A 26,084-nucleotide genomic window follows, 5' to 3' on the forward strand; every position below is an offset into this window, starting at 1 on the left:
CCAGTAATGGGTTTACCCTCTCCCCATCCTCCCACTTTCTAGAGAGGCACTCATGGTCAGTTCATCATAAAAGCCACTTCCAACATACAGGGTGGTAGCGCCTCTTCTTTGGCAACATCACGTCCAGTGTTGGCTCCGCGTACTTGATATAGTGGAACTTGGTGGGACCCGATGGGCTGGCCACTCCGTCGGGGCCCAGCGTGATATCCTGTGTCCCCTCAAAGGAGCCTTTCACGGTGAGGGAAAGCTCTTTCTCTAAAAAAGCAAAACACAAGTTCGTGAGAAATGTCACTGATTTAACTGGAAAATTGTGCTGGCTTGATTAAAAGTGGGGTGCAGGTAGCTGGGCTGTAGAGTTTGGACCACAGCTTTGTCTAGTGGAAAGCGCTCTGAAGGGAGTGCTGGCAGTGAAGGGAAAGGAACAAAGCAGACACTATTTTCATAGAAAGGGGACTCTGAATGTTCTTGCTGTTATATAGAACTGGGATTTCAACTTTGATGCAGGTCTAATAGACCTTATTTATATATACCTAAGGGAGTACGAGATGCAGTCATTAAGGTCTATAACAACCTAATGTGTTTACCTGGTGTTAACTGCGCTGAATACTGTAAATACTATTTATTCCACTAATACGTTATATGAAAGGGACATCCTCTTATCAGTAAGCATGCAATTATTGGTAAATAGATAACAAAGCAATAACCTTACTTGATTTTTGCTGCATCTTCTCTGCCACTTCAACTTCCAAGCAGCAAAGTTCACGACACTGTAAAAGACAGAGAACAGGAATCTGTGAGAAAGATCGTCACATCCCAACCTCGTTACAGGAAACTATGAATCACTCAGCTTTTGGACATGACTAGTTACCTGAAGTGCCTAATTCCCTGGCATTTCTGGGCTTTTACCCAGTAGCCACTGACTAAGAAAAAAGAAAAGCTTTGGAGGGAGTTGTAGAGCATCCTCCAGTAACAATGACATATGACTGGGCACAGTAAGAGGAAGATACAAACGAAGAGTATCAGGATCATTTTCAGCATAGTAGCATAGATACAAAGGGTTAAACTGGGAAAAAAAATAAATGAAATATATGTTGCTGAGAGATCAAGACTCAGTAGTAGAAAGGGTTTTCTGAAGAAGCATTGCTATTAACGTTTTGGGTTGGGGTTTTTTATGGCACTCACTTATCTTTCACATAATGTAATTACAATAGGTCAATACTTAGTGCTGAGCTTACCCACCAGGCATGGCTCATCTCCCAGGGGAGGAAAGGGCTGGGTAGGTTATCAGTGAGCGGCTTCACAGTCTTTTTACCATTGTGCTTTGATAGAGAGCAGTACAGTTTTTGAAGGAGTACTGGTACCAGAGGAAAGCTCGGGGGGGGGGGGGGGGGGGGGGAAATAATGGGATATCACCAATGCACAGGGCAATAAAATATCCCATTCTCAAAGTATCTAAATAGGAAAGAGGGAATAACCCCCACCCTCCCTTCCCCTTTATAATAAGGAAACACTTATAGAAAATCTCTGGGGAAAAAGACACATACCACCAGGACTCCATTGGTAGCAATGGCTTCATGAGGACCAGAACTGGGAAACAAAATGAAAAACATGGATTTTTTAGATCAAGCAAATGCCCACTCATCCTTGCCCAGGTTGTTGCCCTTTCTCCCCATTTAGAAGAATGATGGACAGAGGGACCCCAGCAGGTATGTAACAAGCTCCTTTCCATGCTTGCTTGGACTGAGCACTGCTCTGAGGGCACTTGCCTCTCTACCAAAGCTGAGCGATGTGTATCATGGCTACTTTTTTGCAGCGCAATCTCATGATCATCTAAAATGAAATCTGCAGTTAGGCAGTCGAATTCTTCTCCTCACTATAACATGTAAAGTACATGTATTTCAGCGGTAACATGCTAATACACCAGCATATCCCCGTTGGGAAGCCCAGTTCCATGTATTTTCTGGTATGCAAATACAATCAAAGGGGCACAGGGCAGTGGGTACCAATTACATGGGAAAAAAAAAAAAGCTTTTCAGATCATTCAGGTGAAGTCAGGAGATGGTGTGGAGTGACTTGAATTCTGGTCTTGGCTCCGCACTAGTACAAGGGCTGACCTCAGGCTGGTCACTTTATTTCTGCCATGCCTTAGTTACCTTGTGGCAACATAGGGACAAAAATACAGATTCATATGGATGGCAGGCTGACCATGCTGGAGTAAAAACCCTGCTCTAGAGCTTCCAAGACACTGTCATTGTGTTGGGCAGAAAGAAAACAGAATTACTGGGACCAAAACAGTGCTGCAAGGGAAAATCGAAGGAGTCAGAGATACACTGGAAACCTAACCAGGATGGTTCAACCTTAGGAGTCTGTCCAATGCATAAGGTAAAACAGGCATGGAAAGATTGATAGGGATGCATGCACACACAAGCGCATGCACACACACTCAGAAAGTCTTCTGAAACGTCCGCAGGTAGATGAATCCAACATTGTGGATAGAAGAGACAATGCTAGGAGGTGCATCTCTTTGAAAGAAACTAAACTACACAACAAGCTGACTGGAGAGATCAGCCAGGTGTTTGAGACTGCAGTAATGATGTAGGAGAAGTCTGGCACGTTTTTACAGAAATCCCACAAAACGTGACTTCTAATGCTATTTCTTTGTTTTAGCATTTAACGATTTTTGCATTTTTTAAATAATCTGTATATCACTTACACGGCCTCCAATTTGAATTCAACCTCTAGCTCCTCCTTGGCCTGAAAGAAAGAACGAGAAATTAAATGAAGTAGCTATATAATGCTTTCTCCCTTGTCTAAACTGAGGACCCTGGTATGCAATATTGAAGTAATTGGTTGCAATGCACCACCTGTGATAAATATTTCAGACTGGAAGGTCTGAAACAACATTTCAAACCAGATAGTTTAACGATTCCTTCCTCACCTCCTTCCTTCTTCAAAGTATCATCAAAACAAGCTGTACTTTTAGTGTGAAGCTGCCGCAGAAAGACAATTTGCAACTTGCTTTGTCTTCTGAATTCTACCTTTTTCTCCTAACTATTCCTGGCACTGTCCTGCCATGACTTACTGTCCTTGCTATTAGCTTGGAAGTTAAAGATACTTTCCACCCATCACTTTAACATAATAAACAGAGACTGGTATTATTGAGTGATTCAGAGTTACAGTTATGCAACCCTCTGTAAGGCAGTGTTGATATGTATGAGCTAGTTGTGAGTGACCTGTTTTGGGTACCAGAAGCAATCTGCCCATGGTAGCAAGAAGTTGCATGAGAGATATTTCACTGATCTCATGCATAGATCTCAAAGGGAATCAAGACTCTTTTTCCCATTGTATAGATGGGAAACTGAGAAACAGAGTACATCAGTCATCCAGAGCTCCAAAACCACACTAATTCCGATAGACGAGTCAGCAGGCTCTGCCCTAGCTGAGGTATCGCTGCAGAGGACAGTGCTGGGATACACACAGGGGCAACTTCAGCTTTGCCTTTGGGGTGAAAGTAGATACAATCAAAGGGGCAGGGGGTAGTGGCTATGAATTACATGGGAAAAAAAAATCAGATTATTCACCCTGCAACAGCTATGCAGCCTTGGTGTTGCTCAGAGATAGCTCACAGTCAGATGCCTCCCCTACCTACCACACTGTTTCAGTATTTACAAAAATACAGGGAGGAGGGGCTCAGGCTCTCAAATCCAGATTTTTTACCACATTTTTTGTGTTTATATTTTGAACGGCAATTCATGTACCCATTATTGGGATAAGTCATCCATGGTGGATTCAGAAAGCTCACCCCAAGATTTTCAAAGTGTTGTGACTCTCCACTGGTTTCTTAGTTGCATTATTTTTTGTTCTCACCTTCGGGCTGGGCTTAAAGCACAGGAGCACTGTTCTTTCAATTGGAAGTTTAGCGGTATCAAAGAGTGCACAGAGGAGACGGTCATCTGGAGTAGCAAAATCCTCATCATACACTGTCAGCTCCAGCACGTTCTGGAAAAAGAGGGAGAAGGGTTTTTTAATAGTTTCTACAGTCTGGACATCATTAGCTCTAGGGAATAAGGAGTGCTGGGGACGTGCTTGAGAAGAAAAATGGAGAAATTAAGTATCATCCCCCTTTGGGAAAACCATACTGTAAATCAAATATTCATTCTTCCCTAGTTCTGTTTAATTACTGTAACATGAATAATATATTGGCTATACCTACATGACAGCTTAGTTAACTCCCAAATTCTGTATCCATCTTGCACCGATTCATGAGTCTCTAGTTTCCCTAAAACTTCAATGCCGAGCTCAGTTTCTGGCCACCCTAAACAGCACCATCAAACAGGCAGGGGAACTCAGTCATCTCTGCTGTTAAACAATTTGAACAGTCCCTTATCATGTGTCATCTCTTAAACAATTCCTGGGCACAGTTCAGGAGATAGATAGGACCTACCGTACACAAAATCTTCAAGCTGCTTCAAGCAGACAACTTTGGCTCCTTACCTTGACCTGACTCTGGATCCTGAAGTAGAAGGTTTCGTTCCACACTGGATTGTTGGAGTTTCTCACAGTTTTAGTGCGGGACTTTTCATGTGTCGCAGTCGGCAGCCACAACGACACATAGCAATCAGCCTGGCTTACTGGGTAGGGAAAGAGGCAAAACAATTAATGTGGCAAAGTCAGCGGTGCTGCATGACACTGGAAAGGTTACTGCATGGTACCAACAGCAAATATGAGTTATTTAAAGGCAGAAATGCCTGATGTAATGTAGCTTTTTTTTTTCAAGACATCCTTCTGAGAGGGAAAAAGCACAAATCATAAGATGACCTAGAACAGGAGGTGGTTTCTATTCTTCCTTGCGTGAGTTACAGACAACAGCGATGTTGCGTATAAAAGGGTGAGAATTTCCTCTTCTAATCAGCCACTTTCTTCAGTTTCTCAACCAACAAACTTTTCTGTGCTCATGTGTGCATGTGCACACACACTAACCCTCAGCTGCTGTCTGATGAGAAGGGCCTGGGAGCATCCTCCACCTTTTGAGAAAAACTGCAAAAGGTCTCCATCTCTGCCTTGCCTTCAGCGATTTTCTTGGTGAGGGTTTGTGAAAACAGCTGCAGAACTACCCGTGTTGTAGCAGATGGCAGAGGCTTCCTGCAGAAGGAGCTCCTTGAATTAGAAATTGGATCTTAACTAATTGCCACCTCTAGGAAGAGATGGATCAAGTCTCTCTCTCCAGAAATGCACCAGGAGAAGGTTAGTGAAGAATTTTCCATCCCGTTTCTCAAAGGCACCTAAATTAAAGTATATCTCAAATGGCTACAGCCAAAAATGCGATGTACTGTGTGCTGGGGGAATGCAACGTTTCTTCATGCAGATTACACAAAATACTTCAGTACCTTGAAACTCTCTCTTACACAGTTCTTAACAATAAAATGATCAGATATCATGTAATGCAAAAGGTAACTAACTTTGAGAATGGATGTCCTTTGATACAAGACTTTTGAGAGAGGCAAGTGATGGCAGCAGTAAATGGAGAGGGCCCTTCAGCAGCAGGTAAGGACTCTGCAGGTAGATCAGGGAAACAAGAGCTTGCACATCGACTTGTGGGGAAAGGCAAAAACTCGCCTGGCTGCAACAGGAGCTTTTTCTTGTCTTCTCCTTTTCTTTCCTTCTCCACCAGGTTTTGCCAAGTGTCACCCTACAGCCATTGGCTCTGTCTCAAACTGGGTGGAGGCTGCATTTTATGCTGTTGAAAGTGTATTTGTTCAAAAAAGCTTGCTGCTCTTCTGTCCAAGTCAGAATGAAGAACTGAAATTCAGAACAGCCTGAGAAATTACATAATGCATTGTGATACGTCATCTGACACCTTAATTATTGGTTTTCTACATTTTAATGTTATGATGCAGAAACAGAAAAACATTTTTAACTCTGTCAGATTTTTCCTAAAAAAATTGTGGAGAAATCAACACATTCCTGCAGAGTAAAAAAAAACGATATTCCTCTGATGGAAAAATTTGTTTAGAAAATAGGCAGGCCCTAACCCTCTCCCTCTCCTGTTCTTTTGCACCTTCCATATCTTATTTCGGATTAAAAAAAAAAAAAAAATTAGGTTCTGACAGCAGTTTAACTGTTCTTGTCTGAAGTCATATCTTCTGCTTTAATTCACTTCTACCTTCCCATCACTGTTATCTCTTAGCCTCCTTCCCTGTACTTTCTTCCTGACTGTGTTAGTTGAGAGGACATTTCACCTCCAGCATTCAGGTTTCCTCCTCTCCTCTCCTCTCCTCTCCGAACAAAATCCCAAAGGGAAGGAAAAGGGCTGCTACAGGCTGCCTTCCTGCTCTGTGTTCAAGCCCACAGGTGGAAACAACAGAAATTACCCCAGTAGCATCTGTTTCCTTCACACAGATGGCATGACGGGCTTTGCAGACTGGTGACTCTGAGAATCGTGATTCCCAGGGATGTCTTTTCACTTCAGACATTTTGGTTGTATACTATATCCCTTTGCCTCCTGCTCTCCTTACCCCCATGCCCACTTTGCATTAAGGTCTGGGAGACATACCCGGGTCTTTACCATTCCTGTGGGTACAGATAAACAACAAGTAGCGTCAAAAGCCCCACAATTTAAGAAGGATGTGAAGGTCCTTGAATGTGTCCAGAGGAGGGTAACAAAGCTGGTGAAAGGGCTGGAAGGAATGTCCTATGAGGAGCAGCTAAGGACTTTGGGTTTGTCTAGCTTGGAGAAAAGGAGGCTGAGGGGCAACCTCATTGCTCTCTACAGCTTCCGGAGGAGGGGAAGTGGAGAGAGAGGTGCTGAGCTCTTCTTCCTGGTATCCAGTGGTATGACACCTGGGAATGGTTCAAAGCTGTGCCAGGGGTGGTTTAGACTGGACATTAGGAAGCATTTCTTTACCGAGAGGGTGGTGAAACACTGGAACGGGCTTCCTAGAGAGGTGGTCGATGCCCCAAGCCTGTCAGTGTTTAAGAGGCATTTGAATAACGCCCTTAATAACATGCTTTAACTTGGTCAGCCCTGAATTGGTCAGGCAGTTGGACTAGATGATCATTGTAGGTCCCTTCCAACTGAAATAGTCTATTCTATGCTATGCTATGCTACACTATTAATAAACAATGCAGAAACACTGCAGTGCACAGATGATGCATGTTGCAGCATGTAACTGCCAGGAGACTGACTGCTAACATTGAAAACATTGGCTGCTCATACCAAATGTCTCCCTAGTAAGGGCAGGTCCAGGCTGCCTTACACATTTTGCCTTGCTTAGGCACATCAGTATCTCTCTGAAGGAGGCGCAAAGTGTCTCATCTGCACCTTTTCCTTGCAAAGGAAGTTGCTTGTCTTTGTGTCATTCAGAGTTTATTTAAAAACTAGATTTAAGGCTGCCCTCCTTCTGTCTTAAGACACCACTTTTAACTGCCTACTACTTGTCAACTTCCAGCATTCAGTCTATGTGTTTTGAGGAAGCATGTCTGTCTCGGACTGGGCATTTCGGGAAAGTCTCATCTGGAAGAGTTTAGCTTTTTTCCAAGGATGAGACAGAAGAAAAAACATTAGGCTTTTTCATGTTAAAAAAGAAATTCTTAATAATTTCACTGCCAGGTAATAGCCCTTCTACACCTTGCTCCAGAGTAGAAGAAACAAGCTAATTATAGAGCAGTACTGCACCTGATCCACCCTCCATCATTCAGGCAATGCCAGAGTAAGGATCTCCCAAACCAGAGTTTGCATTGGGAATACCGTGTTTAATAACCCTTGCTAGACTTATGCTCCATGAATAATTTCTTTTTGAACAGATATATTTTAACATCCATACATTCCAGTGACAATGAGTTCCACAGTTTACTTGTATATTCCTTTTATTCTTTTTAAACTTCCTGTTTGATAATTTTGTCGGGTGCCCCTTTATTCTCGCATTGTGAAAAATAGTGAAAAATTACTCCTTATTCAACTTCTCCCTCCTATTCCTTTTTGTAGAGACAGTTTCCATGTCCTCCTCAATAATTTCCCTTCCACTCTTAAGGCCTGTAGCCTATTTAGTCCCTCTGGATGTAAAAGTCGTTTCAGATCTGTCATTATAGTTAGTGCTTTTCTACAGCTTATTTTGTTACTCTGTTTCCTCAAGTGTCAGAGTCTTTTGCAGTGGACCTACCGAATATATCCCCCTCAGGGAACTGTATGAGCATTGATTTGATTCTGTATGACTGGGTTTTGGGTTTTTTTTAATCTGGGAAATTCTACGCAGATAATAATGCTTTGAAGAATTTTGAAACTGCAAAAATAAGTATTCGAATATGTTTGGAGAAAAGTAATTCTGTATGACTACTGCATGACTTCAGGTTTATCATTGGAGATCAATGACTGTTGGCTGTTTGGCTGGCAACGTACTCTGTTCTACTGATGTGATTCATCATTCTTGTATCTTAACTGCACTTTGAGATACAAAGCATATCAAACAATCCTTAATTATATGAGTAGATACAAGCCAACTAGTCAGCTGTGTATTTAATGCAAAATATTGCTTCAGTTCTGCTTGCACAATCTCTTTCTACAACCTAGTTATTTGTGATTTTGTCTTGCTGCCTGACACGCAGATGATCTGAGATGAGTCCTTGATGAAACCTTTCGGTGTTATTGCATCATCACACGTGTGCCACAGCCATGGACCAGGAGGGAGGTGTAGGTGCAGAGAGTGCGACCCAATGATATGATCTAAGATACAACTAGTATATCCCTCACTCAGAGCTGTGACACAGGGAAGTCCTATGATATACCTTCCAGAAAAACATGTGATAACCACAGGGTAAGATGGGCATGGTACTGCATGGTAGATCCAGATCTTTGTCTTTCAGAACATCTTCCCTGGATCTTCCTGTGCAAGAGACTATAGTGCCGATTGCTGCCGCTCACAGTGAAATAGGAGAATCAAGAGAGACGGCAGGGTTACACCATTTCCCTTCCACGCTCACCCTAGAGCTAGTTTCAGCATCCTTTCACAGGTGGTCACGTACCTGTATTGATTCAGACGAAATGAACTGTTAACTTGTCTTAACTATTTTGTGTGAAATGCCTCTCCTCACTGTGTATGTGGATAGTCCGTGTCCTTTAACTAAACAGTGGTATTTTTCCTTTCCTGCTCACTCACTTCCCACCACTTTCCTGCTGTGTGACTCACACTCTTGCACAATTGCAAGACTGCTGCATGAACGTTAGAAGGGACAAGGCATCCAGCTCTCAGTCAGCACGTTTTTTGACAGTCATTTCAGGGTAATTAATAATGGCATTAGCCTGGTGGTAATGATTTTAGAAAGTTTTTTCTTGTTTATTTCATCTGTGTCAGAACCAAGATTGGGGGGGATGAAAAGGTTTGCTGCCCCTGGCCACAGCTCCCAAGGTGCTACAACCCAATGGCAAAATTACCCCTTGCTTTTGAAAACACGGGATGCAGTCTTTTTCATCTATCTGTGTCAGAAACTCTCCTTTCTTTGAGAGAAAGTACTTATCCTCAAAAACACATTCAAGTCTTAAAACCAACCAGAAAGCACAAGAATAACATTCAAGGAAACAGCAGCAAGCAGCAAGGACTGACCTGGTTTATAACAATTAGTTTACATAAACACTAGGTTATTTCAGAAACACTTCAAAAAGGTTGCTATACAATTATAAAAGAAAACTTGTTGCCTGTACCCTCAGATACCACTAAGAATGGAGATACTTACGGGTGTCCACTCGCTGGAGATTTCTCATCCGGATGATCCTTACGGTCAGCAGGTAGCAGGGAGAGGATTCTATCTGGAGAAGAACAGTACAAAATGGAGTATGAATAAGCCTTCAGTGGGAAAAAGTATCAAATGTGCAAACTAACTGAGTACTACAAAACAATAATACAGTTGGTAAAAATTGTGTCAACCATCTCACTAACTCTGCAGATGAAAATCTGCAACATAAGCTTCTGTTATTAAAGAAGTCTTGTTTTAACATTTTATACATTTCACTGTCTTTTTGCTGTGTTACTCTAAGAGTCTGTATAGCTCATCATAGCAGAAAAGAAAGGGCTAAATCCCTGTCAACTGATACTGTCTGAGAGATGCTTGCAAAACCCCTTGCTCTGAAATTGCAGAGTTTAGCTCTACAATATAGCTACAATAAGTCTCTTGAACAGAGTAAATGCACTGGTGACCACCATCACGGAGTTGTCAAAATACTGTCAGCCTTAGTCAAAGTTAGTCAGTCCCCGTAGTAATCACCCATGAGGTCCCATCGCATTGAAAAGAGCACTGTGGAGAATATCTGTTGTCACTGACTCTCACAGGATAAAGCCAAAGTACCGCTCTCAGAGAGGTGTTTTTGTCTTCTGATTCAAAAAGAGATTTCTCTTTTTTCCCTTTACAATTGTCCAGGAAAAACAGCAACAATAATCTGAGCTTTTGTAAATCACAACTATGAGATAAACCAATGGCTGAGAATTGTTTTCAGAGGATTTAGGGGGTAAGGAATTAGGTATGGGTTGCCTTTGGGGAAAAATAAAGAACAATACCCCCCTCCAAAAAAACCCTAAGATTGAAAGTGCTTAACTTCCTTTGGTCCCTTTGAGTGTCTCAGCCATAACCTTCTATAAAACAAGTCTCTCCAGATTTTGTGACTGCAGGGACCTCTTCCTATTTATTATTAGAGGATAATGTGATTTCCTTCTTCTAAGGAGTGTGATTTCCTGCTGGCTCATTCCATAAAGCTGTCTCTGGCTCAGACCTATCTGCAAAAGGCTACTCTGACAAAGCCAATAAATAAATCAGCATTTCCTGTGGCTGTGACACACAGTCATTTCCTCACACTCCTAGAAACATTTCCACCTGCATAAGTGGTTACAGGAGAGCCCTCCAAATCATTCTTTTTGACAACTGCTATTTTTATCAACTGATTTCCTCTCATTTAGGAGCATCCTTCTATTTCTATAGCACTTCAGAGACTTCCTAGAATGACTATAAACAAGTAGACAAAATAGATGTTAAGGCAGATAAAGAGAAGCTGGAAGAACCTCACGTAAAACAATATGTGTAACGTTGCCAATTTTTTTTTTTTTTTTTTTTTTTTTTTTAAGAGAACAGAGCAAAAAGGACCTTATTTTCAGATGGGAAGACAATTAGGCCTCCTTTGTCACAACAAATTACTTTTTCAATGTGTGTTTAAAATCCTCTCTTCTCTCTCCTAACACGTTATGTTAAAATATTTTTGCTGAGATCTTAAAAAGGGTTCCTGCTTTCACACCTGTATGTGCCTCAAGAATTTTTTGTTTTCATCTTTTTTTAGTACTTCTTCATGAAATTCACCCTCAGCAATCTATCCACCTTCTATTTCAAATGTTCTCAAAGGAGAAAATGCCTAACAGAAGCTGCAAAATTTGCAAACAAAAACTGATGGAGAGGTATGTCCTCAGAGCTACCCCATGCAAGCACACTGGTTCACATTTCAGAAACAGTATAGCCATATTAATACAGTTCTCCACCCAGTTAATTAGCCCTTCTTCTCAGCTGGGTAATTAGCAAAGGTGGATCACCACACTCACATGTCAGGAATGAGCTTGGGCACCTCAGCATGTGCCCTAGAACTCAGAAACTCACTGTTCAGTAGGATCTGCATAAGCACGGGGCAATTCTTGCAGCCATTTGTCTCCAGAGATTGCACAAGACACTGCCAGCTCCTGGATCAGCTCCAGCTACGCTTCCTCAGGCACATGGCATTACTTGAGTGAGAACCGATGGATTCAATATTTGCAAAGCAGTTTGAGATTCTTAGATGGGAGATATTAAGGAAGTGCAGTGGGTTGGGGTTTTTTAAATGATTATTACACGGTTTCTGCCATCTGATTACCTGTCTCCTGGTTCCCATGTAATGACTTTCTAATGTGTTAGCCAAATTTCCCCATCTGGCATGAGGAAACCAATTCTCAGAGATGCGGGTTTCACAAAAAGACTTACTGAAGTTTCACAAAAAAATCAGTGGCTTCACAGAAGCTACAGAAATCAGGACCCGTGCTTGCATTGGGGGAGAGGCAGATGCCACCAGCCAGTTACCTGAGGAAGAGGCAGCAGCCAGGCGTTAGCTGTCCTGGCACCCCTGGCACCTGTCGGTGGGGGTAGCAAAGACAACAAGGAGAGCAGAAATCAGCCAGTGATCAGGCCTTGCTGGTTCTACTGCTCCCAGGAGGATTTGCTATTTTAATTAATTCCAGTAACATCTTAAACAAAAGAAATGTATTTAAATAGCAACTGTGACAACCATAACATGATGTACTAGGGTCTAGTTATACAAACAAAGAAAATAGCAGCTATGCATGCATAAAGCAAAGGATAGAAGCTCTGTTATTCTGTTTACTTAAAACCCGTTGTGATCTCTTTAACAAAAGAAAGGTGGCTGCTGTGTCATGATGTTCCACATAGGGAGAGGTTTCCACCACAGCCTTGAGTGGTGGAAGACCCCAAGCAGCATCCTGCCCTGGGGCTATCAAGGACATACTACAACAACCATTTAGCACTGCCACATTGTAGCTTTGGTTTTGATAAAATGAAGGCTGATGTAGTCACTCTGTGACTGTTTCACTGACTGTCCAGTTCGGTGCTTCCCAAATTGTGCTCATGTGTGCTTCATGTACAGGCATGTATAGCACAGCTGCATGCAATATAGCACACTGCAATGCCAGCGCACGAACAGGGTGTACACTGCTAGTTTCTCTGTAGTCCCAGGGAAACAAAGTTTTACTGGGATTTTCCAAACAACAGCTCCAGCAAACATAGAGCAGACCTCATAGTCTTTTCTTCCAATTTTCCACCACTTCCCGTAAAAAAGAATAACATGGTATAATACTTGGCACCAAGTTACTATGTTGGTAGAAGTAAAGGATTCCTGTGTCACGTGAATGATTCCAACTTTCTCCCACCTGGGTGAATAAGAATTTGAAAACAGAAATTTCTCTGTCATGAGCACTCTGGTGATCCAGGCTGTCTGCATTCCTCGCAGGTTTGTGCATCCATAGGTCTATCCCAGCCCTCTTTAAAGTCACACATATTCAGATGTAGGTATGTGTGGCATGCATCCATCCCGAGAAGCACTGCTGTAAATTACTCCACTAGTTTAGCTGTATAAAACATCCTGTCACATCACCAGTGGCTGTGGAGCTCCAAAATGACGGTACTCCATAATGAGACAAGAGTCCATGAGACCAGAGGATGGCTATTCTTCTTTACCTTTTTTTACTTGCTTTTCTCTCGGTACCTTTCTCAGCTTCTAGGCTTCTTCATCTAAGAGACTCTTCCAGCATGGGCTATTGCTAGCAGCATCTTCCCAGCTTGCAATATCTATGGTACAGGCATTCACCGCTCCACCATGCCTACTGTAGACTACCCCAGTCTCGCAATTCCACAACAGTACAGTATGCTGGGTCAATGCATATTTTGGTTTTCAGTGTTAGCTCCTTGTTTCACCATAGCTGTTCAATCAGGTAGCAGAATATTGTAGCTGCCTTCCCAAAACAGAGAGCAGTCATCCAACAACACTGATCCAGAGAGGAGAATTTACACTTGAACCTCCAGGGGCAGCCAACACGTTCTCAGTCTTGATTGTTGCCCTTTTTAGATTGGTATTTATTCCAAAGCAATCATAAACTAACAGAAAAATAATGCAGAGATCCTGAAATTCATCTTCAGTGTGTGTGATGAAAACTATATCATCACCAAAAAGCAGCTGTCCTCCAAGCAGGTGTTCAGCTGTTGCTTTTCTAGAAGAAATGTGGAATGCCTTCCATCTGGTCTCATGAGGAGGTGGTCTTTGTCATGCTAGATGAAAAATTGTGATGAGGAAGCAGAGAAAATTATGTGCCACAGTGCCATTACCTATTTCAGTGCAACTGCACTGCATGCTATTTCACAAGCCATCCTGCAAAGATCAGACAAGATTTAAACATACCCTGGGGACAATCAATTTACTTTTTCAACGGTTGAAAAAGGCCATTTCTACAGACCAACCTGAAAAAAAAATGTGTTATCTATGAACACCATGAAAAGAGCTTCCTTTCCACCCACACATTTTTCCTGCAGTCACCCAATAATAATGCCTCTATCCATTTCTATGCCATCTACTGGCACAGCAGCCTTTCCTGGCAAAGATAGCTTCCCTGCCTTGACTAAGCTCCCCCTGCATTCCTGGCCCAGAGAAGCATTCTGCTGAGATGAAATCACTCACAGGATGTCACCAGGGCACTCCTTTCTTCATCTGCAGGTGCTAATTTAACTAGATGGTAGCCAGGGACCAAATCAAAAGAACTAAAATACTTTACTGCTGACAGTGTATCTAGAGCTGGTGGTGTGTGAAGAAGTGCCTATCTTGAGCTGTCTGAGAGTCAGGTCCTCTTAGAGAATGTGCATCCTCAAGTTTTTTACAGTCATAATCTGGATGCTTCAGCCTGTGAACATCACTCAGCCAAGCCCTGCCCCAGCCTGCTAGAGCCTATCTCCCACTGTTGTGGGATGTGCCAGGGGACCCCACTGTGGCACGCTGCCTGGGCTGAGCACGGTCGGGTGCTGCGTTTGGCCATGTCTCTGAAGCTCTTCCTTGTTCTCGACAAACCCAGGCTCCACGCTGGAAAAGCAGCCGCTCTAATTGCTTCCTTCCTTCACTTCCTCCAGGCACTGCAGCTGCGGCACCTCCTTCGATGGCTGTGGGTCTGCGTGGGGGCTGAGGGGTGCCGAGCATCACTGCTGCCGCTGGCTGGTTTTCACAAGCCATGTGTTTCATCTTTTATATTAGTAACATAACTTCTAATCAGACCGCCTTTTTACCAGAATTAGCAGAAGTCTTGGTTGGATATCAGTGAATTAAAAACTCCCATAGCTGGATGGAAACACCCCTTTCATGCATATGGCCACAGTAACCCTGGTTTCAGCAGGGACACTTTTATCTGTGTCCACAGGAGCATGACGGGTGTATGCAAGGCCACAAGAACTGTGTCCTTCAGATCATTGCTTCCTCATACATATATCCATCATGGGACTCTGAACGCTTTCAAGGAATAAGACTGCGTGCATGATACTGTACTTGAAACACATTTCCAAAAAGCAGAACTTCAAATATTGATCAACACAACATGGATACTCTCAATGCACACTGATCCCAGCTTCTGCAGAGATTTATTATTTGGCTGATAACTCAGGCTAGTTGCATAGCCCTTTCAGTACTGTTAACATTGTCCTCCATCTTTTAGTATTTCCAGATGTTTAACAACTGGATTTTTTCTGATTTTGAAAAATAGGTCCATTTGAAAACACAGAGGATTCAACTGCATGTTCAAAATTATTTCCATATGTAGAACTGTAGCCAGGGGAATAGGATAGTCCATACGTGAAAAGACAGAGCCCTCTTATACTGCTTTGCCCTTCCCAACCAGAACAAATATGAAAGAAAGAAACTAGACTGAGCATTAACCATCTGAGGGTTGAGACTTATCACACCTAATTACAGATAGCTGTAAAATAAGTGTTTACATCTGACAGCTCTTAGGCATTTCTGGAGTCTCATCCTAAGGTAGACATTGCCACAGGACATGCATCACATTCTGAAAATCTCTATTTCTGACTACTGATTCTCAAGGGAATCTAGAGGTCTATCTCAAACACAGATGTTTTACATTTTTTTTATGTCAAATGTGGATAAGACAAACCATATTTCGAAGTTATGAGCTGATGGGAAGTGGCCTCCTTTGACTTTGCGAGTTCATTTTTGAAGCAGGAGGCATGCTGGAGCATGTCATTTCAGCAGTCTGTATTTTAGGCATCCCCATATCACCACTCGGGGTGGCAGGGGAGGCACCTGGACTCAGAACAGCTTCTGCAGCTGAGCAGAACTGCTGCTGGTGCCACGCTCCTGCAAGCACTGTAGGGCTGGCGGTGGCTGAGGAGTTGTTGCCTCCTGCCTTTCCAGTTGCTGCTGAGCCTGGGGCTGGAGCTGCTCCCAGCAGCAGACTCTTGCCCTTGTGGGAGACAGGGACCCCATGCCTGGGACCAGCAGAGACCCAGCCCTCCTGCCTGCCTCAGCTCCTGGTTCACGTGACGGAGTCCCACCTGTATCAGAGGCAGCAGCTGCAACCTCCTCCTGACCTCGCCATGCAGTGTGGCAGCTCCCCACTCTTCCCATGATCTCAGGAGCTGCTTCCAGCTTCCAAAACCCAGCAGAAGCCAGAGCTCCTGCTTTGCACAAGGGGGAGAGTTTAACCTGCCCCTCTCCTGTTAAAGGGCTGCTGTTCTCCCAGCTGCACAAACCCTGCAAGAACAAGGAGCCCTTGCCTGGCAGGGAAATGAGGTACCACTTGACCTGAGGTATGAGGCATCTTACCCTTGTTAAAACATGGCTCATGCTGAATTCAGAACTATGCATCCAATTTTTCCCCTCCCCTTCCCTCACATTAATTATTGTATGAGACCTGCTGCAATCCTTAAATATTTTAATATAAGCATTGATGCCTGAAATACCAGAGCTGGCTCTGCCTGCTGCTTTAGCATGGGGCAGAGTACCAGCCAAGGCCTGAATAATATAGATTTCTTAATGTAGATATAAATCAACATGTTGGCATAAAGGCACATGCAGTTGCTGGGATATGCTTGTTTCTAACAGATGATTCCTCTTAGCAGGTGGAGACCCTCATATTTAAGTCTTTTGGTAGTTTCAGTGATGAAAAATTTACATTTGAGAAAAACTGAGCAGAAGATAAAAGCATGTATGTGTCCTTCACATAAACACATGATATGCTGCAGTTACCACGTCATGATCATGCAAGTGCATAGGATAGAGTGCTATGTTCTGACCATAGAAGAAAAAACAGTGACTATGTAAACAGATGCAAGAACAACAACTCAGTCCATCACCAATGGATTGTCATGAATTTTTGGAATTTTGAGATGTGAAAAATAATCCTTTGGTGAGAGACAGTGGCAATATAGTGGTCTAGAAGAAGGTTATGGTCCCATATACATAAGATGATTCTTTTGGTCCACCTGCCCCCTCAAAATTTCATGACCCTTAAATGTCTTTGATCTAAGCCTATATCCTGAGCAGATAATGGAAAACAAACACATCACTGTGTGGGATTAAGAAATGGAGACAAGAAGCTACCTGTCATATGGATAATTATCATATGTAATTATAACCCAGGAGTTCAAGTCTTTTTGCTTTCTCTCATCATGATTTTAGGTTCCTTACCCCTTTGTAAGGAGCAGACATTATACCAAAGACTGATCAATTCATTGGTTTTTTGCCTGTTTTTATTATCTACAAAATTCTTCATCCTATACATGGTCCAGAATTTTGGTATCTCCACAGGCTGGAGATACTAGACATTGTAAGCTAAATATTTGCAAGATGAAATGCCACAAAGACCCAAGACTGACAGAATATATCCTGAGAAAATACAGTATAATCTTCTAATGCCACTGATTATTTTTTTTTTAATATAAAATTCCTAATACTGGGCAAACACAAAAGCTAAATTTTGAAAAGTATATGTGAAAAAGTAAAAATACTGTGAATGTGAATAAGAATTTGTTTTAATTTTTCGGTGCCTAAATTGTACTAGGACTACCTGGTAACTCGCTTATCACAAAGCTCACCTATCTGCCTGTTTACAGTATTACTTCAACTTCCAGATAAAGCTCCTTTTCAGCTTCTTTTTTTTTCAATATAACTCATCTGCATGGATTATAACGTAAATTTCCATAGCATTATCTGCCTCAGAAGCAGACACTTCTTGGGACAACATTGTTATACAAGTCACATTTAAACTTCTCTAATCCTGACAGATAGGAAACAATGCCTGTACTTACTGCATAGATAGCAAAGTAGCAGAATGAGAACCCCTATCAAAATCAGTAATTTCTAACAAAAATAAACCTGTGACTGGTCTTCAAACACAAGAAATAGCTCTAGCACATTCAAGTATCACTCCTTTCACAGAATCCCCTGCTACAGTTTTTTTCTGATGGAGCACAAGTGGTGAAAAATCAGGGTTCAATAATCCAGGACTCCCCCATAAATTGCTAGGATAGAGATTGCACTGCCGAAGCCATTACAGCAGAACATGCATCACTGTTACTTTTGGCCCTTTCAGTTACAAAAAGCATTGTGGAACAGAAAGCTCTCCAATGGATTTCTTTTACCAGTGAGGGCTTAAAACAGTAGATATTCTGCATGCACCCAATAAAACATAACAGAGAAATACAACAAGCAATTCTGAAAATCATAAACATAAGTGGAATAAAATGACCCAAACAATAAACTTAAGGGCATTTCCCTTGTAACACTTAAACTGCTGCCATCACTATTTATCTACTTGAGCCTTTTCCCCTTTTGAGCAAAACAAAACCCTCAGCCCTGTTTGGTTCAGAATTCTCCAGTTCATAATACCTTGAAATCACCTTTGTCTGGTACAGTACTTTCTTCATTTTCTTCTTGCGGTTCACCATCTCCCAAAGAATTGATGTCTGAGTCTTCATCCTGAAGAAAGAGAGAAATGATAAACGATAACATTAAAACAACAACGGCAGCATTACCAGGGTAGATAATTAATTCCTACTTGCAATAACTTATGCTGAAACCCCAGTTAGAACAGCTGTTGGTTACACCTAGCTGTGTTACAGTGCTCAGCATAATGAACAAACCACTGTGTGGTTTGGCACACACTGCTACAAAATCCATGTCAGGGAGTCTTTCAACGAGTCAATGAAGGAAGAGCCATTTCAGCTGTGAGATACCCAAAAGGTGCCTCTGCATTTACTCTGTGAATAAAGGTTTGCTTTTTGTTTTGAATGGAGCAATCTGCTCCTGCTCTCAGGAGTATTTAATCTCAATTTAAAAAAATCCCAGAATCTCTTCTCTGGGTTTGAACCCAGAGTGTGAAACACGTTACAATGGCAAAATTTTGAATTTAACATTTCAATTTTTTCAGGGAACAGGAGTTCCAAAATACTTCTACAATGTAGGGTGCCCCCTTTTGAAACGCTTTGTAGGAAAACACCATTAAAGGACAATTCCTATAAAAAAATGTCGAAAGTATTCTGTTTCTGTTTCCAGAGTACTTCCTGAAGCGACGTGCCTTCATCCAGTCAAAGAGCACACAGAACAATGTATAACATACTGCAGTTACAATTAAATGCAAATCTTGAAATGACCCAGAGAATGCAAAGCAAAATGGAAAATTGAGAACAAAAATGGGAACATGGAAATAAAATTCAGTTCCCTATCCCTATTCTCTATCCTGTCCTCATCCCTTTTCCAATAACAAAAAATGGGGTTGTCACATTAATATGCATGTCAAAATTTTGCTATTGATACAGAAATATTAAGTTTTTAATAAAAGTAGCATTTAATTATGGAAGAAAACAGATTTTTTAAGTCTGGGTCTGGATTTAGGCTGATAATGCAGTCCCCTAAAAATTGTTTCCTTCCCTGTTCATTTTTTCCACTTTCTCTTCTTTTTCTGTCCCCTTGCTACACTGACTTCTCTCATTTTGCCTATGAAGCTGAGATCTTTGGCACCAGTGGAGTCAGGAGGACTTTTGCCTCTGATAGCCACGAAGAGAACATTTCACCTTAAACTCCTTCAGGCGGAGACATTGCCGCCTAGTCCCATCAGACAGTAAGTTTGTACAGTAGCCTCTATGTAAACACGCTCACAAAGCAGGATTTTGTTTACTGTCAAATGCAGTGGACCTTAAGCAGACTTTAAAGCCGTTTTCTTACCTGTAGTGCTTTTGCATTTGATGGCATCATGGCCTTCCCTGGATTCATGTAATAGAGTGTTTCTGGCACCTCCACGGGCAGCACTTCCTGAGACATGTTTGCAGGATTTACTCCTGTAGGAGTCAATGACAAGTTATTTTATAAAACGACCTGAGGCCCCACCCATCTCATCTCTATAAGTAAAGGATTCCCCTCCCATTGCGGAAGATGGTGGAACACCAAGGATGACTGCTCCAGGGAAGGATCTTACGGGGCAAGCACAACAGCCGAAAGGGATGCAGTACCTTCCTCTGGCTGGGAATCTCTCCCAGCCTGTGCCTGCCTCTTGGGTCCTGCACTGCTGCCAGCCTTTGTCTGTGGTAAGCAGAGTCCTGGGCCATCCTACCAAGCAGAGGAGAAGCACGGAGGGCACCACCGCTGAAGCCTGCTCCTTCAAACCCAGCTCTTCCCCACCTGCGGCACAGGGACTGCCCTGAGCAGAGAGCGACGGCAGCTCCTGTGTCAGGGAAACTGAGCCCTGGAAAAACCCTCTGTGTGTAAATAACTACCAGTGACCTGCCTGCTTGCAGGCGCATACCTGTCCACCTTGGTCAAAGCCTCCGTATAGGCGGGGGGACCTGAACTCACTGCCTGCAAACAGGCGCTACCCTGTGCCACACAGTAACCCCCCTGGAAAGGGCCACCCCCACAACCTGACAGGTTACTGCGTGGACCAGCAGCTCCCAGCTCCTCCTGGGCTGCTCCCATTTCTTCTTCCCAGGGGAGCAAGGCCAAGGTGTGGGCACGGGGCTGGGTCTTCGGTTTGCAGAGGTGAGCTGTAGATAGGGGAGGTGAGGGGCATGGCGTAGCAGTACTAGATTGTGTGTGATAGGACAGCAGGGGAGAAGGAGGTGGACATTTGCAGGGGTTAGCAGAGATCTTGAGGTCAATGCCTATGGCTACAAGCATTACCCAGGACTGCTACTGCACCTGGCAGTACCTTAAATTTGACCAAAAAAGCAAGGAAATATATAATAGCTGTGCAAAGCAGGTAAGAGCTATGCTTTCATACGTTTTCTAGAGAAAGGCAATTGAACTTTACATGGCAACTGCAGGAAACTCATGTCAAGATGAATGGAATATAGCATCCAGTGGTTTAGTTTTATCAGTTTTATTAGTTTTGTTTTACAGAGATTTTGTTCAACAAAGGAGCATGAACAAAAGAGCACATGAACATCTCCAGGCATACCCAGTGGAAATTACCATCTTCAAACACAGAAAAACAAATTAATAACAAACTAGCAGCTCCAGCAACAGTAGGCTGTGTCATAGCATCTGCATTTCCAGCATGAAAAGTATCTCTGCCCAGACTTGAAGTACAAGGGCATCTTTTGGCCTCGGGTCGTGGACACTCTGAGCTGCATCCTGGAGAACTCCTCTTGCAGCTTAATTTAGAGAACAATCATTCATCTTTTTTTTTTTAGCCTCATCAGAAAAGACGACCTGGCTGACCTTGGAAGACCTGCCATGGGACACTAAAAATACTGGTATACTTGTTATTAGAGCAGGCCAGCTTTCCCAAGGCTGATTAGTTCAGAGGACCATTAGCATAAGTGATGATATTCACCTAGAAACCGCTCTAAAGGTGACGAATCTTAAGAAAGTTGAGATTCCCTGTCCTCAGGGAAACCCGTGGAGAAGAACAGGTGCATTCTGTGTACAGACTTCCACGTCTGCGGAGTTAATTCCCCATTATATGCACACTTGGCCATCTAGAATGATCTGTATGGCCTTCAGCTAAATCAAAGTATTCTGCTCGCATCTGAGTGACTCCACAGGGAACGCCATAAAAAAAGAAAACTCCGAGGCTCTCATTAACAACTGAATTAGTGTTATCTAATTTAAAATCTGAATGTACAAAGCTGGATGGTCTCAATTTGTAGAATGAAAAGCAGAGGCTCCAAGTGGAATGATTTTATTTCTTTACATTCCATATTTCAGTAATTTAAGGATAGATGAAGCAAAATAACCTATCTGCTTCAAAGATCTAACTGTAGTTGCCCTGACAACAAACAGCACACTACTCTCATCCTTTAGTGCTTGCTAGACCTCGTACTCCCTCTAATACTTAGGTTTCTTATTCACTCTACAACCCAGTTTGTAGAAGCATCAATCATTTGGCAAAGGTACCTGTATTACGTCTGACTGCAGAGAGGCTGTGGCGAAATGGAGCTCCATGACAAACTTGAAATTTTTCAACATGTTCAAATATAGCTTTGTGATTTCTTTTATAACAGTCCTGGACTGGACCGAAACTGCTGATAGCCAGCATCCCCCTAAATGCCTTGCAACAGTATATGCTTGCTTAGCCTTTGAACAGGCCAGGCAAAATGAGCCTGGGGTTATTCTGGCAAGCTGGGAACACAACCAGGACTGGCTGTGACCACCTCACTGCTCTCAGACATATGGATACTTCTATACAAAAAAAACAGCATTGGAGAGCAGAGTCAGATGGGCATTCTGGCTCGGCTACGTCCTCTTCCCGCAGGAGGAGCGGTGTCTTAGACCATCACTTGTGCAGTTAGTGAAGGAAGGAGATGTGGAGCAGGAGAGGAAACTCACAGGAGGCAGGGGCACTATTGTTGTCTGTCATCTTACCCGTGTCACAGGTGAGAAGGAATCTGGGAAATTAATTTTAAAGCAAGTCTTTAACCACAGAGTTTAAAAATACTAGAATATATTCCTGTTAGGACATGACAATCATACTGAGAAAAGTACAGCACTTTGTATCCGTTACATATAAGCATCAGCATTTGTATGCATCTAGCATATAACTAGTAAACAGCTCTGATACTGAAAGGTATTACTTTCCCAGTAGAGAGACTGGCATCATTAATGACTTTTTACATCACTGCACCACACTTACAGTTAAATGCTTGTCTATGTTTCTTTCATGTTACAGTTACTGATTCACTGGTTAAAGCCCAGCACTTACCATACTGATCTTAGAGCAGCCTAATTGGAGATTTATGCTCCATTTTATCTCTCTCAGATTTTATGCATGTTGCAAATGTACAGTCCTCAATGGTTACCTGTACACTGAGAAAGTCCTCTGTGCCTGGCATTGTCTCACTGTGGGACATTTTCTGTACTTTGAGAAGGTTTCCCAGCAGTAAAGTAAACTAGAAGAGTGGTTCTCAAAGTTTTCTGAATCACTGTTCACTCTCCACATTTCTGCAGACTACATACAAGTTTATCACCTCCTCACGAGCTGGAAACCAGGACGAGGGCAGTATGACCAGTACAGTGCTTCCTCCCATGCCCCAAACCAGCTGTGGGTTACAGGCCATCAGCTCCTGCACTAGCAGCGATCATGGACCAGAGCTTAAGAGTGACCAGAAAAGGTATTTGTTAAGGGTCTATGAAGGATTTTCTGAGTACTCTTCTGCACATGGGACCAAAACATTTAATCTGTAACAAATTCTAGGATATCATATCATCTGTTAAATCTCAAAAATAAAACTACGTCATATGTTTACAAAGTAGATACCAACTGCAGCTCAAGGAGGAATTTGGAGCATGGGTTCCTTTCAAGACTGGTTGGATCAATTTTGGATGTCAGCAAGCTGAGTAGCAGAAATTGCAAAATTAAAGAAACAACTATCAGTTGCTCAAGATTTAAAGGTGCCTATTAATATATGCAGAAACTTGCAGCTCCTTATCTGATAGCTGTCAGCCTCTAAGGATGCTCCATTACCTCAGCAGAAGAAAGGAAATAGGAGGGGAGGAAACATTTCATATATTTACAACTAATTTACAGATTATTAGCTGGGAGAGAGAAGGGTGCAATAAGCAGCAGCTGGCAGGAAATGTCATACTGCTAGGAGCTGAGGGACTGTCTTTTCCCAGTGTTTAAGGGCAGAGAAAAGAAGAGAGAGCTGGGAGCTAGAAAGCACTCACAGTATGCATATCAGGTGTCTATAAGCCCAGAGCAGTCAGAATCTCAGCAGTAGGATTTAATGTCATCATGTTCTCTGGATTAGGGTTTTTTAGTTGCTATTCTTTTTAATGGACCAGCCTATCAAGACTGCTTTGAAGAAAGTAGAGGAGGGATATACCTTTATCTCCATTTTAAATGTTTGTCTCCCCCACCTTTTTGTTCCTGATTTCCTCTTTCTTTTCTTCTTTCCATTCCCTGCCATCTTTTCTTTCCCATTGACTTCTCGGCTTTCCAAAATATCCATTTCCTTCCTTTGTCCATCTCAATACCACATAGCTAATAATTCCCTTTTTCACTTTTATTTGGGTATTATAATTTTTTTTTTCCTTCTCCCCTTCCTCCCTCCCTTGCTTTTTATACCGTCTGTTTTCTTAGTATTTCCCCTTTATCTCACATGTCTCCTTCATACTGCAATGGTACCTCCAGAAGCTTCAAGTCTGAATGATGGAGGTTTGGTCATATTTGGAACAAGCATGAATACTACAAGCATTACAGCAGCTGGGATCATGCCATGACATCTGGATGAGACATCCAACTGCATGGAAAAAGGAGATAGATAGGCAATAGTGGGTTGAAGGGAGTGCAAAGGAGACCTCAGGACCCAAGGAGGAAGAAACTGGAGACATGACAAGACATCCCAGAGTTTTGATATGAAGAGCTGGAGCAGTGGGAGGAGTGCTGGGGAAGTGCTTTATGAACACTGCAGATATGCTGGGCTTCAGTGGGAACCCTGCAAGGGACGGACTTTCAGGAGGAGCTCAAAGGTACAAAAGTTCAATGGCATGAAAGACACACAGCTCTCACCCATTGCTACCTGTTGACCAGCATACCATGATCATGGCATGAAGAAACCAGCCCTGCTGGAAATGAGGCCCTGATGGTCTCCTCTGCAGCATTATCACTCTAGTAAGATGGTGGGATATTGCACATACACAGCAGAGCTTTACATATGAACAGGTTTTGGCACAGGGTTTCTCAGAAGGGAGTCCCACTCTACCACCCACGTTCTCCTGTATCTGCTGTGGCAGACACATTTCCCGTCATTCACATGGTGCAACCTGTAGTCTCACAAACGAATAGCTCACTTCACTCAGACTGTTTGCAATAATCTTTTGTTTGATCACTCTTTGGGCTACAGAACAGCATAAAATGGTGCTGCCAACAATCCCATTAGCTTCTGCTTCCTCAGCGGCATTTACACGACAGGATTGTCCAAGGACTCATATGCCTTGCAAGGGGTTAAAAAATCCCACTGCTGATTTCCTTAGGTTCCTATGGGCTGACTCACCTCACTGAGCTGCACTTTTGTGATAATCGGAAGGGCTGGGGCAAAGGTGCAATTGCATGCTAATCCCTTCACTTACCTACAGATAATGAATAGGTAAGAAGGAAAAGCCAGACACAGAAAAGATGCAGAACATATTAATTACAATTAAGGAGGTCACCGTGTTAATGTTTGTAGTTCCTACTAACACAGCCACCAAGAGTTCTGTCTTTTAAAACATTTAGGAAAAATCATGCTAACTCCTGTCAGTGCTAACACTGTGATACAACGTGGGCCTGGATTTTTGCAGTGCTTCCCGTCCTCTAGTTTGTTTCCTCCCTTGAAGGGATAATTCCATGAAATTACTCCTATTTCCCGTAAAAAGGGACACTCCCAACCTGCAAAACCAAAAGGGCTTTTAAATGCCCACGTCTGCAGTTGTTACCTACATTCTTTCAATGCCTCAGTACAGCCCAGAGGCTAGGCGCGGGAAACATACCCCATTAACAGCTAAACCAGAACAAAAAACGCCAGAAGACAAAGCCACACAAAGCCTCCAGGCTGGCCTGCAAGAACTGACGTCTAGGATCTTCTGCAAGTGTTCTGCGCAAATAATGAATAAATTTAATGATAAAAAGCAAGCTGAGCCCAACAAATTAACCAACTCCCTAAGTCACAAACAAAGCACCTCTACTAAAGATGGACCAAGAGTGCTGACTAGATGGGAGTCAGGAGAGCAGGCCACTGCTGAGGAGCAGTTATCTGGAGACACCTCTACAATATCTCAGAGAGGAAGAACCTGACTGCAGATGGCATGATGGAGCTGGTGTCCTTCCCCTCAACTCAAGAGCATGACCTATGGGGTTGCTACATATCTCTGGGTGAAGGCCCCCAGTGCCCCAGGAAAAGGATGGCTGGATGGAGGGTTAAGCCAGACCTTTTTCAGAGTCTACAGCAATGCAGGACATTTAGGTATTTTCAGGGTAACAGCAAGGGCCTTGCTGTGGGACTCAGGTGGTTGTGCGTGTATCTGAAAGAAGAAAGTCATGGATGTT

The 26,084-nt window shown here is 42.8% G+C and overlaps 1 protein-coding gene across 1 annotated transcript in view; it reads right to left on the bottom strand.

The window, feature by feature from the left end:
* Positions 1-19,882, bottom strand: part of LOC127016519 (uncharacterized) — a 57,630-nt gene extending 37,748 nt beyond the window's left edge. The window contains exons 1-9 of the mRNA XM_050897061.1: positions 19,787-19,882; positions 18,452-18,541; positions 9,727-9,799; positions 4,495-4,631; positions 3,868-3,999; positions 2,714-2,754; positions 1,545-1,587; positions 710-767; positions 89-255 (exon numbers count right to left, since the gene is read on the bottom strand). Coding sequence (XP_050753018.1) covers positions 89-255; positions 710-767; positions 1,545-1,587; positions 2,714-2,754; positions 3,868-3,999; positions 4,495-4,631; positions 9,727-9,799; positions 18,452-18,541; positions 19,787-19,882 — 837 coding nt within the window. The remainder of the gene's footprint in view (positions 1-88; positions 256-709; positions 768-1,544; positions 1,588-2,713; positions 2,755-3,867; positions 4,000-4,494; positions 4,632-9,726; positions 9,800-18,451; positions 18,542-19,786) is intronic.
* Positions 19,883-26,084: the final 6,202 nt, after the last annotated feature.

Source organism: Gymnogyps californianus, chromosome 5 (assembly GCF_018139145.2).
Source record: "Gymnogyps californianus isolate 813 chromosome 5, ASM1813914v2, whole genome shotgun sequence".
NCBI classification, from domain to species: Eukaryota; Metazoa; Chordata; class Aves; order Accipitriformes; family Cathartidae; genus Gymnogyps; species Gymnogyps californianus.